Genomic DNA, 19981 nt, shown 5'->3' with positions numbered 1-19981 from the left:
TGGTCTTAAATTAGGAAATCACAATATGCAAATGGGCGATATACTACCAAATGCATTTTGTGAAACAGTATAACCCTAATAACCAAGCCAGGTGAAGACATCGCCACAATAGAAAATTATAGACCAATTTTCTGATGAATATAGATGCCAAGATTATCAATAAAATTGTAGCTGATATAATTCCACAAAACATCAAAGAAATTCATCACTATCAAGTGGGAATCATACCAGATATGCATTGATGGTTTAATATTAGAACAGCAATCAATGTAATCAACCCCCCATAAACAAAATAGAAGACAACTATATGATTATATTAATTGATATGGAAAAGGCATTTAATAAGATCCACATTCATTTTTTGATAAAAACACTCAATAAAATAAGAAAAGAAAAATCCCTCAACATAATAAAGGCTACATATGTGAAACCAATGATCAACATCTCACATAATGGAGAGACATTGGAAATATCCCCCTTTCAAAAGGAACCAGACAGGGTTTCTCTTTATCACCACTCTTATTTAATATAATCCTAGAGGTCTTAGACAGAGTTAGAGGACATCAAAAAGATAGTAAAAGAATCCACATTGACACAGAAGAAACTAAACTTTCTTTATTTGCAGCTGAGATAATTCTATAAATAGAAAACCACAAACAGTTTATTAAAATTTGCTAGAACTATTGAAAAAATTGGTAGAACAACCTACTCTATAAGTCCAACATACAATCCACAATCCAACAGGTAACATTAACATCCCATCCAACTGTAATCAGTTGGATTCTTGCATTTTTTTCTTTTTTGGATTCCTGTATATTAAACAAGTTAACACCGAAAAAGATATTAAAGGAACAATACCATTTACAATAAATACTCAAAACATAAAATATGTCCTAATAAATCTTACCAGGGAAACAAAATACTTATACAAGAAAATGAAAGTCAGTTCTACAAGAAACTAAAACAGACTTCCCTAAATGGAACAATCTACCATGTTCCTGGATAAGTATATTAAATATAGTGAAGATTTATGAAAAATGTTTTATGAATTTAATTCAATTAGATCCAAATTACAGCACAATTCTTCAAATAAATATAAAAAGTAATCAATTTTATGTGGAAAGAAACCCAGGATAAATACAATACTATTTAAAAACAAAAAAATTAATTAGGAGGCCTTTAACTTTCAGACTTTAAAGCCTACTATAGTTAAGGTAATCAAAGCAGCTTGGTACTGGTTCAACAATAGAAATGAAGACCAATGGATTAGAATTGAGAACTCAGAAATACAACCACGTACCTACAAACACCTGATTTTTGATAGAGGACTAAAACGCATTATGTGGTGCTGGAAAAATCAGGTCACCACCTGAAAAGAATGAAACAGGACTCATACCTCACACCATGTAAGAAACCAATTTAAGATCATATCATCCATAGAACCATAAAAACCATCAATGAAAAATAGGAACAAACTTAGGGGCCCCAATACAAATCATAAATACACTTATGAACATAATGAAAAACATTCACACTATAGGTGAAATAAAGTACTGGGGCCTTCTAAAATATAATATTTATGCACACAAAAAACCTCATCAGAAGAATTAAAAGGGAACACACAGGTAGGTAAAATCAGGAAAGGTATGCATTAGGGTTGACTTTTTTAGCCATGCTTATTCAATCTGTGTGCTCAGCAAATAAGCGGAGCAGCTGTATCATATGAAGAATGTTGCATTAAGATTGGAGGAAGGCTCATTAACAACCTGCGATACGTTGATAACACATCTTGTTCATTGAAAGTGAAGCAGACTTGAAGCACTTGCTGAGGAATATCCAGAGTTGCCGCCTTCAGTAGGGATTACAACCCAATGTAAAGGAGAACAACATCCTCACAAATGTACCAGTATATAAAATTATAAAAAGTGGAGAAAAGATTGAAGTTGTGAAGGAATTTGTCTTGCTTAGATCCATAATCAATGTTCATGGAAGAAGCAGTCAAGATATCAAAAGAAGCATAATACTGTGTAAATCTGCTGCACAAGTTTTCTTGAAAGTGTTGAAAAACAAAAAAAAAGAAAATGATTAGGGCAAAGAATGTACAGATGTGCTTTATACAATTGATGTATGTATATGTATGTATTGTGATAAGAGTAGTATGAGCCCCTAATAAATTGTTTTTAAAAAAAGAAAGAAAGTGTTGAAAAACAAGGATGTCACAGTGAAGACAAAGATATGCCTGATCCAAATGGTGGTATTTTCTATTGCATCATATGCATGTGAAAGTTGAACATTGAATGAGGAAGAGGAGTTGATGCATTTGAATTATGGAAAAGAATATTGAAAGTACCACGGAATGTCAAATGAACAAAACAATCCATCTTGGAAGAAGTAGGGGTAGAAAGCTCCTTAGAGGCAAGGATGCTAAGATTTTTTTAACCATTTTATTAGGGAATTGTACAACTCTTATCACAATCCATACATACATCAATTGTGTAAAGCACATTTGTACATTCATTTCCCTCATCGTTCTCAAAACATTTGCTCTCCACTTAAGCCCCTGGCATCAGCTCCTCATTTTTCCCCTCCCTCCCCGCTCACCGCTCCCTCATGAACCCTTGATAATTTACAAATTATTGTTTTGTCATATCTTACACTGTCTGGCATCTCCCTTCACCCACTTTTCTGTTGTCCATCCCCCAGGGAGGAGGTTATATGTAGATCCTTTTAATCAGTTCCCCATTTTCACCTCACCCTCCCTCCATCCTCCCAATATCGCCACTCTCACCACTGGTCCTGAAGGGATCATCCACCCTGTATATCCTGTGTTTCCAGTTCCTATCTGTACCAGGGTACATTCTCTGGTCTAGCCAGATTTGTAAGGTAGAATTGGGATCATGATAGTAGGGGGGGTAGGGGTGGAGAAGCATTTAGGAACTAGAAGAAAGTTGTATGTTTCATCGTTGCTGCATCGCACCCTAACTGGCTCATCTCCTTCCCACAACCCTCCATAAGGAGATGTCTAATTGCCTACTGATGGTCTTTGGGTCTCCACTCCGCACTCCCCCTAATTCACAATGATATGATTTTGTGTTCTGATGATGCCTGATACCTGATTCCTTCGACACCTCGTGATCACGCAGAGTGGTGTGCTTCTTCCTTGTGGGCTTTGTTGCTTCTCAGCTAGATTGCCGCTTGTTTACACTCAAGCCTTTAAGAATCCAGATGCTTTATCTTTTGATAGCTGGGTACCATCAGCTTTCTTCACCACATTTGCTTATGCACCCGCTTTGTCTTCAGTGATTGTGTCAGGAAGGTGAGCATCATGGAATGCCAGTTTAATAGAACAAAGTATTCTTGCATTGAGGGAGTACTTGAGTGGAGGCCCAATGTCCAAGGGATGGTAAGTTTTATCTCATGTCCTTTGGACATATTGTCAAGAGAGACCAGAGAAGGTCATCATACTTGGTAAAGCAGAGGGGCAGTGAAAAAGAGGAAGAACTTTACAATATAGATTGACAGAGTGACTTCAACAATGGGCTCAAACATAAGAACAATTGTTAGGTTGGTGCAGCGTTTCTGTTGTGCGTAGGGTCGCTACGAAAGGAACTGACTCGATGGCCCCTAACAACAATGAACAATAACAACGTCATGGTCTTAATTTCAGTAACCCACATCAAGCAAAGTTATTTATTACCTGGTACAAAAAGAGCCCCTCCCCCAAACCTCCTTTTTGGATCCTTTTCTGTGCAGCCGGCTGCCATTGGAGGGAGTCCTAATATCCTGGCTGGGAAATCCTTTAGTGCAAATAAACGGATGTCTCTCACGTTGGCTCCAGGTTGGTTATTTGGTCTCTCAGCCTCTAGGTGTAGGGACTCTCTGTTTTGGACTTGAGCCCAAACATTTACCTTCTTTCTTGTTCTGAGACATGCCACTTTTATCCTTGACTCAAAATATTTGGGTTTACTGCTTCCTCTTCCTTCTGACTTTCCCACGGCTAATCCCCTCCAATCATGAAGATCTCATGGCCACTTTGGGAGTCTCTCTCAGGTCACCATAGATCAAGTTTACCAATATCCCTCAATTTATTCTACTCATAGCACTTTGGCCAATGTATTTGCTTTACTTGTTCATTATATCTCTCCACTCGAATAGAGTCTCAATTGGACTAGGCATCCTGTCTATTGTATTAATCTCTATACCCAGAATATCTTATAGAGTTCATGGTACATAGTAGGTGATCCATTAGTAGTTATGTATGCATAGCAATAAAACTTGAAAGAATCTATAACAAACAATAATAATAATTACCTCTGAGTGGGAAATTGGTATTTGGTATAAAGTCAATTCTGACTCATGGCAAGCCCATGTATGTGGAGCAGAACTGCTCCATAGGATTTTAAAGGCTGTATCCCTTTGTGTTCAGATAGTCAGACGTGTTTTCTGAGGTGCTTCTAGGTGGGTTCAAATATCCAGCTTGTCCTCTAGTAGTGAAGTGCTTAACCATTTGTACTGCCCAAATACTCCATGGGTGGAATCACTTTGCCATCAAGTTAATTCAGCCTCATTGAAGCCCTATAAAACAGACTAGAACTGATCCATGGGGTTCACCAAGCTATACTCTTTGTTACAAGAAGTGGCTGGTAGATTTGAACTGCCAACCTTTTCCATGATTCAAGCTCTTAACTACTGTACCACCAATGCTTCTTGATTGGGGAGTAATCCAAACCAAATTCACTGCATTGAGTCACTGCCAAATCATAGGGACCCTATAAGAAAGGGTAGAACTGCCTCTGTGGGTTTCTGAGACTATGACTCTTCATAGGGGTAGAAAACCTCACCTTTCCCAGGCGGAGTGGCTGGCGGTTTTAAGCTACTGCAGTTAGTTAGTAGCTTGAGGCAGAACCCACTACACCACCCAGGCTTCCTTGAATAGGGAGCAGGAGAGGTAAAATCATGACTTGACTTTCACTTTCTCCCAGTGTGTTTCAGTTAGTCTTAAGTAATTTGAAATACAATGCATTATTGTAAGCATTAGAAACGTTTAAAAACATATTTACACTAGGATGGTGGTTGATAAAATGTTTTGATCCTTAAATTAAGCTTCATTATCTGGAAGGTATGTTTATATGGAATAATTTCTTCCTTGAAGATATTCAATAAGTCATGTGTTATTATATAAAGAAAAACAGCTATGATTTTGTAAAAGCACTGAAGCATGAAGCAGCAGAAACATTTCACCTAGTTTTCTTTCCTTTGAACTTGAACACCATATCTTTCTGGTACAGCATTTAAATTGATTTCTTCTACCAAAGGTAAGAAGATCAAATTAGCATGATAAACAATTTATACTTATTTAAATGGTATTACATTTTACATATGTATTGAATATATTCATCCTGAGCAGGTTTTGTTCTTTCTTTAGAGACACTAAACTTGCAATACTAAGTGTTGTTCCCAGGTGTAAATGTTTGAGAGACCTTCAACTTACCAAGTATTGCAGTTCTTTGATTGTTTTGGAACCTCTTCTGATATCTGTGGACTTAGTTCAAGGACAGTTTATACTATTTTTTTTTCCTAATAGAATGAACAAATGGTTAATTGTTTGCTTCGGTCACTCAAGTGCAAGTTAATGGATCAGGGTCCTATATAAAAACTCCAACTGGAGTGTCTGTTCAGCCACGTTCTTGCTTTTCTGACCACAGATTCTCCTCCCTAGGGATTTTGCCCTGTGTCTTCAAAATGATGGCAATCTCACTAACCTGGGGAATTGTTGTAGTAGTGTGCTGTTGTTTATGGCTTTTTCTGGGAATAAGGAGGAGGTAAGGAAAGTTTTATCTTTACATTGTGTTTTATTTAGTTCATCTAGTTAATGTTATTTTACTTATATTGTTATATCGTAACTATGGTTTTTCTGTCCTTTGTTAAAATTTCAAAGGGATAGTTTAAAATTATATATATATATAACTATTGATCTGTACTAACAATAGTGTATAAATATTGACAGAAACCTTACGAGAGCTCTGTGTATGTTTATGTGTATATATTTTAGAAATCTGAATTAGTCAGGATGCAAGTGGTGAGAATCTGCAGTAGAAAGGGTTCCTTCCTAGTATGTGAGTGAAATAGATGTTCTGACTTGTTAAATGTTTTCTTTTCTGTATTTTTATAGTTCTTTATTTAGAGTCAGTCTTGGGCCAACTGTGTAGCCTGTGTTGATTTTTCCATTACTCTCCTCTTATTCATGTTAATCAATCTTGGTGGACCAGCAGACTTTTCTAAGTATATGTGACATCTCATTTATTGGCATGCATCATTTATTTATAGTTTTTTTATAATTCCTTCAAGAATACAAGAAATACAAATAGAGTCAAAGTCACCATTTGTTTAACACGGCATCTACACCAAGAGCAAGATTATTCTTATTTTGTATCTTCATCATCCAGGAAAAGTTATTAGTACTTAGTAGGCATTCAGTAAGTGTTTGTAGAATGCATGAATGAATATATGAAGGAAGGATTTGTCATCATTTTCACCAATTGTCATTGAAGAACTGTGATGTTGCAGTGGGTCAACACTGAGCTACTAACTGAGAAGTTAGTAGTTCGAACCCACCAAGAATGATGAAGGAGAAAGAAGAAGCCTCTGTAGATTTATAGCCTCAGAAATCCTATGGAACAAGTTTACTCTGTCCTGTGGGGTTGTGATGTGTCAATGGACTCGATAACAATGGGTAGAATTTTTTTTTATCATGTCACTATGCTAATATGTAATATGTCCTATGCCATCATTTCAGTAAAAGGTTAAGGCATTGTCAAGAAAAGAATATCTATAAACTGTAGAGTAAATAGAAAATTAAATGTATAATTTCTTATCTATCAAATATCTGTGTTTCTTCTCCCCCCCCCCCCCACCCCAGGAAAGCGGGTGAACCACCTCTGGAGAATGGGTTGATTCCATATGTGGGTTGTGCTCTGCAATTTGGTGCCAATCCTCTTGAATTTATCAGATCAAATCAAAGGAAATATGGTCATGTTTTTACCTGCAAACTAATGGGAAAATATGTCCATTTCTTCACAAATCCCTTGTCGTATCATAAGATATTGTGCCATGGAAAACACTTTGACTGGAGAAAATTTCACTTCACTACTTCTGCAAAGGTAACCTGTGCTGCACGTATGTAGCATTCTGTTTGTTTCTTATATTTTTATAACTCTATTTAATGCTCCTATTCTATTTTATAATTTTGCTGTATTTAGATATAAGGGTGGATATATTCAAGAGCATTACCCTTACCTGGAGATTTTCAGAAGTCCAATAAATGAAGTTAGGCATCTGCTCTTGGTACTAATAATTACATTTTTTTAAAGGCAAAATAGACTTTTGGTAGAAACATGATAGATTTGACATTTCTTAACTAGCTAATGGGGTTAAAGTGGAGCCAGATGGTGCTGTGTTCTATGAGTAAGATAGATATTCTATCACCTACAGCCCACACAGTGGGTATTGTGGGAAACTTAGACATTTAATCATGTTGCCATGTTCATGTTACCCAATCATTTAATTTTGTTACAGAAATGACCCAGAATTTTGGCATCTTGTAGATGTAACTAAAGAAGCTTTGCTAGAGAGAAAACAGTTAACCAATATTTACTGATTTTCTCCAAAGAAATCAGTCATTAAGGAACTTAGAGACTGGTTAAAATGCATCCACAAAGAATATACAAGAGAACTAATGGTACAAACACTTAGGATTAGTACCAAAGTTTACACCCACTCACTGCGAGTGAGTCAATTAGACTCATATCACCCTATAGGACAGAGTAGAGTTTCTCCCTCGGGTTTTGAAGATTGTAAATCATTAAAGGAGCAGGCTCATCTTTCTATCAGGGAGCAAGCAGCTGGTGGGTTCAACTTCTGACCTTAGGTTATAGGAAGCCCAACACTTAGACCAGTTCACCACCAGGTTTTTTGCAGTACCAAATTAGAATCCATTATGAAAGTATGCCATCTGTTTTTCATCAACTTACAGGTGTTGCCTATGGGTTCATTCTTTTTTATTTGCTGCAGGTGTTTGGCCATAGAAGTCTTGATCCAAGTGATGGACATACCACTGAAAACATCAACAAGACTTTCATCAAAACCCTGCAGGGCGATGCCTTGAACGCCCTCACAGGAGCCATGATGGAAAACCTCCTACTTGTCATGAGACCTTCAATCCTTCCCAAACCCAATCCGGCTGCCTGGGTGACAGAAGGCATGTATTCCTTCTGCTACCGCGTGATGTTTGAAGCTGGCTATTTAACTCTTTTTGGCAAAGACCTCACAAGGCAGGACTCTCAAAGAGCGCTGATTCTAAGTAATCTTGACAACTTCAAGGAGTTTGACAAGATCTTCCCTGCGCTGGTGGCAGGTCTTCCCATTCACGTGTTCAAGGCGGCACACAATGCCCGGGAGAAGCTGGCCGAAGACCTGAGGTCCGAGAACCTCCGCAGACGAGACCGTGTGTCCGACCTGGTCAGCATGCGGATGCTGCTCAACGACCAGCTCTCCACATTGGATGACACCGAAAAGGCCAAGACGCACCTCGTTGTGCTCTGGGCGTCGCAAGCCAACACCATTCCGGCGACTTTCTGGAGCTTGTTTCAAACAATCAGGTAATGGGCAGCCTATCTATTTACTTATTTGGATAGAATGCAGAAGGTTCACCATTTTAATTTTTTAAAAAGTACTCATGGTACTTTCTCATGGTATCCATCGAGACTGTAATGTTGGCACATTCATTCCCCCAGGTGAGTGAGCAGGTCTGACCGGTAAGACTGTTTTAGAGGCACAGAGCAGCTCCAGGGAGAAGAATGGGCCCAAAGCCACAGAGTTCAGCTCTGCTGACTCTGGAGCCAATTCAGGCCATCTGGCCCAGCCCTTTAGCTCTTATCCCTCATGACTACCAACTTAAATCCTGAACAACCTTCCGAATTATTAAAGAATATTTACTTGTTTACTTACCACGGACAATGAACAGCATGACTCCTCTGCCTTGCTTATTCCCTTGTGCATTTGTAGTATGTCCTCACCCCAGACCCCACCCTACTCAATTAGTAATTGTTGTCTCACTTTATTTGATCAACTATGATTTGTACTGATCAGGCATTGGCTTTTAGGATTGACAAACCATTTGGCTAGATTTTACCTTTTAAAACTGTATAAACATATATCTTACCTAGCATGATTTATTCCCAACTTGTTAATCTTTGGGGAAATCACTGTTCAAGTAGCTTATTGAAGTGTTGCAATTAAATTGGATGCTTAAAATCATGTAGACATAAAATTATTATCCCATAATATTGGGAATGCCAAGTTTCCACTGACACCTGATAATCTTATGACCCCAATTTAAAAATATCTTCAAACTTGGTTTCAGAAATTAAAAAAACACTAGTTGGTTTCAGATGTTAAATAACTTCTGAAGTCCTTACTTGGAAAAACTCGGTCTGGAATAAATTCAGATATTTGCAGTAAGGCTACATGATAGATTTTGTATCACATCGGTAATATGTACTGTTTGATAATAGTCACACAAATAACTTTTTAGCCTGGCATTTATGAGTCTCGATATATTAAGTAATTATGTAATATAGGTTCCTTTCTATGACTCTGATCCTCTTATGAACTTTAAGGCCCCCAAATGACGAAGACTTGATTTCACAATTTAAATGGAGAGTACAACACATTAAAATCTGGATAGAAAAGAAAGCTGTGCTATCAGAAATCATGGTGTGAATTTTAAGAGTAAATTAAATTTATCAATCTAGAAGTTAGCTAGCTATTTCTTTATCATGTTTATCTTAGATGTGATACTTCATCCCAATTATTGTGAAGTTGACCAGTTCGATCATTCTCTTCTTATTAGAATGGTATGTTTATAAGAGCTTGACCACAGTTTCACTTTTATATAGAAAGGTCCAACTAAGACAACAGCTCTAGCCAGTCTTCAAAACACATTATTGGAGAGTCAAAAGTCGATGAGAATATCATTTTGCACCTCTTTCTATATGTGGTTGTGTTGATATTTGCCATGTACTGGCTCATGGTGACCTTGTCTATAGCAGAATGAGATGTTGTGCAGCCCTATGCCATCCTTATCATAATTAAAATACCCCATCATTAAAAGAAGTATGGAAATGACTAATGGTTTGCAGACCTGTTTGTATATCTGTACTTATTTCCTTTTCTCTTAACCTTCAATAGGAGTCCTGAAGCAATGAAAGCGGCTATGGAAGAAGTGAATAAAACATTAGAGAATGCTGGTCAAAAAATCAGCTTTGAAGGCAGTCCTGTGTGCTTGAACCAAATGCAGCTGAATGACATGCCAGTGCTAGGTGTGTTTGCTTGTGTCGCCCTTTCTTCCCTCTACCTCCACCGACCGTGCTTTCCCTGCGCACCAAGTCTTGCTCGCATGTGCCATCTGGTTCACTTCTCAGAACCATCTTCTGACGAGGGACTCTTAGAGTGGCTATGTTAGAAGTGAGGAACCTGGTATTTAGAGGTTAAGTTATTGCAAATAGAATCAACCCCGTGGCTCTCAATCCTATACTGTCAACTTCTGCCTTGCTCTACCCTAGTATGTCTCCCTTGTTATTATCTTTGCCTGATGCGAATATTACAGTTATGAATTAGTCATTTTAATTAAATAAAGGGAGGAAAAGTACCGTCATGGAGCCCCAGTTCACTTCGGCTACCGTTGGTTGGTGGAATTTAAGGGTACCTATTTTCCTTCTGTTTGCTTTCTACATAATATAGAAATACAGAAGAATTGTATTTTTATAGAAAGGAAGAGGCTGTTATTATTTCTTTTTCTCTAAAGGAAACAAGTCACTCTACCCATTTAAGGGCAGTGTCCTAGAAGGACAGGCTAGGCAATAAGAAACGTATGCTCCATGTCAGCCTCTCCCCTAACAACCAAAAAACCCCAAATTCACTGCCATCTGTCAATGCTGACTCATCGGCACCCCCTATGGGTTTCTGAGGCTGTAACTACTTACCAGAGCAGGAAGCCCAGTCTTTCTGTGGCAGAGATGCTGATGGTCTGCAACTGCGACCATGCAGATCACAATCCATCTGTAACCACTACACCACCAGGGCGCCTTTCCCTAATGAGGGACATCTCTAATGTGTCACTTATCTTTAGGACCTTACTTTTCTCACTTGAAAACGGAAGTGATTCACAATCACATAATTAGTAGAAAAGCACGATTGATAGGGAGATACCAGAGTAGCAGGTAAAGCAGAAACTTCTTGCTACCTTTGTAGACACTAAGCCATTACTAATGTACCTGTGTATTTCTGCTCAGGCAGAAATACAACAGCAGACAGTGTACTGAAAAAATGAATTCCTCTAACTATCAAATTGAAGCTACATTAAACACCCAGGAAGCCTTTTTTATATAGACATGCTATCATTATTTTTTTAATTTCAAATGTAATAAACTGATGAACTCATCTATAAAGGATTTATTGATACTTTGGTATTAGTTGGTAATTTTCATGTAGATATAAGATTTTTTTCATAAAATTATTACCACCCAACACCAATAATGACCAAGAATGTTATGTGTCTCAAATATAACTTGCAGCCTTAATCTTTATCAAAATACTTTAATTAGCCCAGGTTACCAGTTTAAGAAACACATTTATACCCAAATGAGTCAAGTATATTACATAATTATAGTCATGACTGAAAAAAACTTTGGAGAAAATTTTGTTCCCATGACCATCTATTATAGTCTGATCATGGTTGTGTTGTAAGCTACTAGATGCATTTTGGACTCTATATTATGTGGTCTTTGAATACTTGATTAACCTTTCTTTATTTTTCCTTCCCTCTCTCTCTCTTTCTCCCTCTCTCCTTCTCCACGGTTGTACCTTTCTTTCTTTTAAAATATGCAGACAGCATCATCAAGGAGTCTCTCAGGCTCTCCAGCGCCTCCCTGAACATCCGGGCTGCAAAAGAGGATTTCACTTTACAAATCGAGGAGGGTTCCTTCAATATCCGCAAAGATGATTTCATAGCTTTCTATCCTCAGTTGATGCACTTAGACCCTCAGATCTATCCAGACCCGCTGGTAAGTGTCCACGGGATGGCACCTAGAGGAAATGTACCACTCAGTCGGTTATTGTAGACATGGGAACTGTCCCTTTCATTGTGCTGAATAATTACATATTTTGGAAATAGTGTGTGTAGCCTGAATCTTTAACTTTTATTCTTCTTTATCATTTCATAATCTCTGCTATATTATACTTGTAGCTATCATAATACAGCTGCCACTTTCTTTTTACTTAAAAGCTACCTCCTCCCAAATCCCCAATATTGAAAAATATACGGACTCATCTAGTTTCTGATCTGAACCTTCTTCCTAATTCTGTCTAACCAAAGAACTAGTTTCCCAGACATGATAGGGGACATAATAAAAATGTCCCAGTTCTTTATTTATTAGTCATTTTAATGGGGGCTCATACAACTCTTATCACAATCCACCCATCCATCCATTGTGTCAAACACATTTGTACATGTGTTGCCATCATCATTCTCAAAACATTTTCTTTCTACTTGAGCCCTTGGTATCAGCTCCTCATTTTTAATCTCTTCATCTCCAACCCTCCCTCCCTCAGAATCCTTGATAATTTATCATTTATGTGCTACACAGGCTGATGTTTCTCTTCACCCACTTTTCTACTGTCTGTCCCCCAGGAGGGGATTATATGTAGATCGTTGTGATCAGTTCTCCCTTTCTCCTCCCACCTTCCCTTTCCCTTCCTGGTATCGCTACTCTCATTATTGGTTCTGGTTTTTCCAGCTCTTATCTGTACCCGTGTACATCCTCTGATCTAGCCTGATTTGTAAGGTAGCATTGGGATCATGATAGTGGGAGGGAGGAAGCATTAAAGAACTAGAGGAAAGTTTGTACACTTCATTGGTGCTATTCAGCACCCTGACCCAGTCCTTTATTTTTTATTAAACTCCAGTCTCATTTTATGATTCAATATGGGGTGTTTATTAAATTCCTAATGAACTAGATTAAAAAGCAGAATTACTCTTTAGCACTTTCAGGTCAATATTATTTTCATTAGGTTTTTATTTGATTTTATTTTCTCCACATGAAATTTATGACCGGTCAGTCTATAAATTACCTATCTTTATATTCCAAATATGATTGATAGTTTCTAAAGTTTATATAGGAGAGGTTGCAAGAATAACAATAATAATGGGTATAAAAAAGGAAGAAAAATATCTAAAATTGATTGTGGTGATGATTGTACCAATCTTTTTACTATATGCAATTGTACGGTATGTGCATTATGTGTGAATCAAAGTGTTAAAAGAGAATGGGAGAGGGGGGGGGAAAGAAAGAGACGCATTCCTTTAAAATGATCCTGAGTGTGTGTTCTTTGGATTTTTTTGCAGACTTTTAAATATGATCGATTTCTTGATGAAAATGGGAAAGCAAAGACCAACTTCTACAGTAATGGACTCAAGCTGAAGTATTATTATATGCCCTTTGGATCCGGCGCTACAATCTGTCCTGGACGGTTATTTGCTGTCCATGAAATCAAGCAGTTTTTGATCCTGATGCTGTCCTATTTCGAACTGGAGCTCGTGGAAAGGGATGTCCAATGCCCTCCTTTGGATCAGTCCCGTGCAGGCTTGGGCATTTTACCGCCATCACATGATGTTGAGTTTAAATATAAATTTAAATATTTGTAAATCTGTGGTTGGAAAAAGAGGACTGTAAATCATGTTACAGGACCATAGAACACAATCTCGTTACAGCGCCTCTGGACAAGCGCATTTAGTGGAGCTATGCATCAGGTCCAATTCTGTTCCCCGAAGCTTGCTCGTGGATGTGACTGTGCTGGTGACAGTGCCCACACCTCAGAATCTCACTTTGCACTACCAGAAAATAGTTTCTAGAAGCATGATCATTTAATTTTGAATTAGTGAAGAATGTTCATAGAGCTAGGTACTGAACTTTATTATTTCAGAGGGGAGAAAATGTCTCTCTCTATCCCTCTCAAAAATTAAGGTATTGCGATTTTTGCAATTCATAGACTGGCTTTTTTTTCCTAAGGAAACTGCTATATCTTAATACAAACCACTCAACATTATTGTGAAAGATAAAAATTCACATTTTAGTGAAACTGTGCTATTTTCTTGACTACATAGTGAGGCTCTTTAGGTGTGAACATATTACAAAGAGTACTTTAAATGAGAGTATTCGTTTTTTTACCCAATATTCCAGGCTTTTAAAATGATGATCTCAACATTCTGAAAACAAAGATTTTTCCTTTGTGTTTTAAATTATTATTGCTGTAAACTCTGATGTCTATGGCAGGTTTTGACTATATGATTCCACATTAATGAGATTCTTTTTTAGAATTAAAAGGGAGGTCTTCTGTTATTACTAAATATGCATGAAAAATACTTTCATGTAATATGGGGATTGTAAACTGGATAGAAATGACCATGAGCTTTGATTATGAGAAATGCAAAGAAAAAACAACTTGGAATTGTGTTTTATTCAAACTCTTTTTGTCATTAAGCAATTTGTAGTTGAAGGAAAAATAAGCCAATATGGATTAGCTTAACCATTGTGTACCATGGAACTTTAAGAAATTATTTTAAGTTTTGGAGTGATCAACCAAGACATTTTATTAGTATTTCTATATTTATATATAAATTATATTTATCATTTTATATTAAAATATTGCAGCATTTAATGTTGAAATGAGTCATCTTTCAGAAATAAAAATATGAATGTGTTTGTTTTAAATATTCAGAATTTTAGAATAGTCACCTGGCGAGCCTCAACAATTTTCTTCAGGGTTTATGAGTCAGAAAAGCAAACTATTTTAAAATTCTATTCTTGTCATTTAATCATGGACTTGCCTTTTATTAAAAGCATTTTAATATTAAGAAAATTGAAATTATTTACATGCAGATTAAAATGAACAAAATTTTGCTTTACTGGAAATAATTACATATTAAATTTCTGTGTAGCTTTCTAAAATATTTTGTAACTGAGTGAATCCATACATTTTTCTCTATCTTTCTTCTTAAGTAGCAGAAGTTGGCCAGTTAAAACCTGTGACCCAACACCTTTTGGTTGAAAAAAATCAAAGGAGAATGATATTTGGTGGCAGGTACACATGATAGAAATCCACATGTCTATGAGTGATGTGTTATTGGGATACAGTCAGGTCTATTTCCTTATGCCCTGCTACAGCTGCTCTCTAGAGGCAAGGGTGGCAAGACTTCGTTTTCAATACTTTGGACATGTTATTAGGAGAGTCCAGTCCCTGGGGAAGACGTGTTTGGTCAAGTAGAAGGGCAGCTAAGAAACGCGATGGATTGACACAGAGGCCGCATCAATGGGCTCGGGCATAGGAACGGTTGTGAAGATGACAGGACCGTGCGGTCTTCCCTTCTGCTGGTCATGCGGGCGCTGTGTGTCAGAGCCAACTCGATGGCACCTAACAGCGCCAAGAACACAGCTGCTCTCGCTATGCAATGGCTGGGATGAAGAGCTGCGATCGATGCCATGTGGCAGCAAAACCACAGATATTGACATCTTGTTCTTTAAGGGGACCCAGGTGGCATAGGAGTTCTGCATTGAGCTGCTAACCACAAGGTCAGCAGTTTTGGTCCACAGTCTCTCTGTCTTATAGGATCACCAAGAGTTGGAATTGACCCAATGGCAGTGAGTTTGGCTTTTTGGCGGGTGAGGGTAGGGTGGGGCGTTTGGTTATACAGCAATCTCAAACTGGTTTTTTTTTTTTTACTTTTTTATTATAATTTTGTTAACTTTAAAAGAAATGAACTACCATGTGAAAATGTCTTTATATTTCAGTGCATATGGGAGACATGTTTTAAAAGCTGTATAGGATTTTAATGTGAACACCATAATTTAGAACTGCATTAACATTCAACTAATATTAAAAATGAAATTTTCTTTGAAAAAGATATTAAGCCTTGTACTCCTCACTGAAAGTTCAGTTGTTTAAACCTACCAGCCTGCTCTGAGAGAGAAAAATGAGGTGATCTGTTCCCATAAAGATTTGCTGCCATTTTTGAAAATTGGGAGTTAAAAGAAAATGGGAGTTAATACAGATATCAAACCATGCCATAGTTCAATCACATCAAGCAGTATTGTGCAGTTGCTGCCACAATCAGCTTCCAAACAGTCTCTTCCTTCCTGGACTCCTAGGCATCGTCTCCCTTTTATACCCCCACACACCACCACTGAACCCCATCCCCAGAAACCCTTATTCTACTTGCTGTCCCTATAGGTTCATCAATCCTGGGTTTCCTATACTGAAAAACAGAAAATATGAAACACAAATTACACAACTGGTATGAATAAACAAAAAAAAGCTGAAAACCAGATCAGGTCCCCATGCATCAGATAGGGAATCAACTGAAAAGTAGCATCGAGTATTAGCATTATAGGGATATTGATAAATATAAGTTCGGCTTACAAAAGCATTTTTGCTATAATAGCGAACTATGGGGAGCTTTTTAATTAAAATATAATAATTTTCTGCTGGAACATTGCAAATAAGATTTTTTAAAAAGATTTACCACCTCAGAAAGCCTACAGAATCTATGGTGGGTTTGTTTTGGGGGTATTGTTAGATCAAATAGACCTAGAAAAGATACTAATATCAAAATTTGTTTGGTTTGCTCTGGTCCAGGCCTAGGCTCAACACTTCACCCACAAATTCTATTTTCGTCCTCCTAAGCATCTTTTGAGGTTCATATTATTATAGGGGACAAAGAAGGAACCTAAGTCACTGATTCCAACTCACCGCACAGACAGTAACAGAGTTGGACGTATTGGAATGCAGGTTGTTGATACTCTAACGTCAACGCTCTTCACTCTGCTGCATGTCCAGGTGACAGATGATCTTGACTAGGGTCATGAAAAGTTAATCCACAGTAAACAAAATCAATGATGTCATTTTTGTCCTGAAATACCCTTTTTGAGGCCACTGCCAAGCCAGAGAGTGAGGAACCGCAATTCCCATCCTCAGCAGATATTGGGACACTGGGAAAGAGACTGTGAGCACTCACCTTGTGAGTTATGGCCCCTGGAAGGAGTTACTGTAGAGTCAGACGTGCATTACAATATTGCAATCTTAGATGATGCTGTTCTTCATATATATATCTTATTCACGTACAGTGTGGAGTTGTCGATCGTACGACCTTATATCCCTCTCAGGATTCTCGCGATACATTTTGTGGTAGTTGACATTAGGGTTTCAGCCTCAGTCTCATGAACAGATAATGGAATAACGTTTCTCACCTCCTTTTCTGATATTACCTTGCTGGCCCTAATTTAGGGGCTTGGACCTAGAAGGTGACAGTAAACAGCAACACTGATGCTTCATAGAGCATTGTGGTACCTTGGGAGTGGAGTACTGGAAAAACAAATCAGGAAGATGGAGAGTGGATGCTTGTTCGACCTCTGCTCATGGTAGTTTTTCTTCTTCAGCTAGCCAGAGGTCAGATATGGCCTTGCAGTTTACTAAATTATTTTGTGGGAAGAACATGGGAAGTTAAAGTTTTGATTCTTCTCTTTGGTTATTGTCTTTGATTATTCCTTTTTGAAATGGCAAAAAATGAATGTAATACTGTAAATTTGGAGCTCAGAGGTTGAAATTGTCCCTTGAATTTCTCAAATACCAGGCTGCTTAGGGAAAACAGCTGACAGAAGTTCAAATTGGCTGATAGAAGGCCTGGCCCTGGCTTGAGCCAATGCAGTCAGAGGCCTAAGGCCATGTTCTGTATTGATGGAGTAGTGTAGGTAAGGATTAAGATATATTAGATAAGGATAGAATTGTATTGTTTTCAGATTGATTTCAGATTGTTTTAAGATCTGGTTCTACTAGGATTATACTGTATTCTTCTGCCTATTGCTATTTATATAAGGATTGGTAGATTGGGAAGTAAAACCAGAGAGTTTGTAAGAATACTTGTCTTCAGCCATTAAATTGGAATTTAAGTGGGTTAGACATGCCTGCAAACAAGGCTCTAAAAGGGCCAGCCCCACTCAGTGTCTGGGAGTACTGAGGGCATTCAAAGGTGAAGAGATTTGCCTTGGGAGCTGTGGACAGATTGAAGAAAAAAGGTACTCCTTGACTTTTTGAATTTTGAACCAGTGGTTTGTGCTGGAGGCTGGAAACATGTGGAACGTGGAAGGGATTCTTTACTTTAGGACTGAACTGTTAAAGGGAGCCTCTGGTCAGGCCGAAATACTTGCTCTATGACCCCCTTGAGCCACTTGTGGAATGGAAGTGAGAAACGCGGCAATAAAGAGACCGGGTGAGTCTGACCACTGACACCATGGACCTGGTTTACAAGGACTAGTGGGGAAAAGGAGGGCGAGAATGGGTTGACTGGTCTGCAGTTCATGACCTAGCACAAGGGGCTAAGGTTATTGAGAATATGTGATGGGCCCATGGTCTAAAGGCAAGGCAGCCAACGGGCACTCTGGTAAAGCTAGGTGAAGTAGCCCATAGTGAGTTGACCAGAACCCGACCAGATGAAGAGAAGATTTTTGAGCCTGTGAACTGGTGCATATTGCTACTGCCGACTTTATGGATGGCCTGTCCTGATTTGACTTTGCTTATGGATGCAGACTTCACAAAGTTCCAACTGGAATGAAGATTCTTCACGTCAAAGATTAGGACTGTCTCCTCTGAGCACTGGGTGGATGTAAGGGGGCAGTAGAGAAATTGGATACCCAAAATGGGGCAGATAAAAGCACGAAGTGAAAAAAAAAAAAAAAGCACGAAGTGGCTGGCTTACAAACTTTCACAGGTGGGGAAATATATTCATAGGGTTATGATGTAAGTGCTCATTAACTGCAATTGTTAGGCATAGAACATTCTTGTTTTGTTCACTCATAGAATGTTATGTTGAAATGAGGGTGGTATTTTTAAAACTGTATATATTTTAGTTTTATTCTATTAGGTACAGATATGAGTTTTTATTGTTTTCTATTGTTTTGTTTAAAATTTATATATGACTACAGAATTGTGTAAAAGTGTCAGGTTGACAAGGGGTAGTCTGTGGCAGTTACATAATTTGGTGTCTATTTGAGACTATTAAGAGTGAGAGGTGGAGTCCAGCTTGTCAATCAGGTCGCAGCTTGATGACCTCATTTGGGGGCACCACAAAGATAAATAGCTCATTGGAGGCCAGGCACTCACTTGCTCTCTGCTACGCATTCCTGATGACAAACCACATTGAGTTACGCTGATGGAATGAGAGCCCTGGAGCTGAAGGAGCCACGTGGAGACCCACACCAGCACTGAGATTCTTCCACCGCCACTGAATCCACAACACTTTCTACCCACTGGGCTATGATCTTCATGCATTCAGCATTATTGCATGAGTCCAAAGAGGAATTTATAGACTGGTATCCGACATATGGGCTAATATTGGATTTATGGACTTGAACGGGCCGGGATACAATGTTTTCTCAATATACAATTACTCTTTGATATAAAACTCTCTCTTACCGTCACATAGTGTCTCTCGATTTGTTCCTCTAGTGAACCCAGATGAACACATAGATGATTCAAAGTATCCCATTTTAGTTAGAGAAATGACATTAGAGAGGGGTGCACAGCAAGTCAACAGAGGCTTGGGTCGGAAAGCCCCACTTGCACATGGAACGCACTGTCTATAGAACTTGGCACCATGTGTTTGACATTAAGGACTCGTCCCTCCCTGCATTCGGTTTCACAGAGTCCACAAAGTCACAGCCACAATCTTTGGTGCCCTCAACTCCACTTACCAAAAGAACCATTTTTCAGCATAAGTAACCCAGAAACCTATTGCAATGAAACTGAAATTCAAACCTACTACCAGCAGCCAATTTCAACTCATGGCAACCTTATAGCAAGCCTGTAAATCTTT

At 38.2% G+C, this 19981-nt stretch overlaps 1 protein-coding gene across 1 annotated transcript; it reads left to right on the top strand.

Annotated features, from left to right (window-relative positions):
• The first annotated feature begins 5742 nt into the window (after positions 1 to 5742).
• Positions 5743 to 13762, top strand: CYP7A1 (cytochrome P450 family 7 subfamily A member 1). The gene is made up of 6 exons (XM_075550687.1): positions 5743 to 5822; positions 6920 to 7160; positions 8071 to 8657; positions 10249 to 10379; positions 11947 to 12122; positions 13463 to 13762. The coding sequence occupies exons 1-6, from the start codon at positions 5743 to 5745 to the stop codon at positions 13760 to 13762; spliced, it is 1515 nt and encodes a 504-aa protein (XP_075406802.1).
• The last annotated feature ends 6219 nt before the right edge of the window (positions 13763 to 19981 follow it).

The sequence above is a fragment of the Tenrec ecaudatus genome, chromosome 5 (genome assembly GCF_050624435.1).
Source record: "Tenrec ecaudatus isolate mTenEca1 chromosome 5, mTenEca1.hap1, whole genome shotgun sequence".
Lineage (NCBI taxonomy): Eukaryota > Metazoa > Chordata > Mammalia > Afrosoricida > Tenrecidae > Tenrec > Tenrec ecaudatus.
The sequence above is the reverse complement of the archived record's forward strand: the minus strand, read 5'-3'. Positions and strand labels throughout refer to the sequence as shown.

Excerpts from the sequence above, each read along its gene's own strand:
- CYP7A1 (XM_075550687.1), top strand. The coding sequence starts at position 5,743 with ATGATGGCAATCTCACTAACCTGGGGAATTGTTGTAGTAGTGTGCTGT. Across the intron at positions 5,823-6,919 it reads TTTCTGGGAATAAGGAGGAG|GAAAGCGGGTGAACCACCTC; the intron begins GTAAGGAAAGTT and ends CCCCCACCCCAG. Across the intron at positions 7,161-8,070 it reads ACTTCACTACTTCTGCAAAG|GTGTTTGGCCATAGAAGTCT; the intron begins GTAACCTGTGCT and ends TATTTGCTGCAG.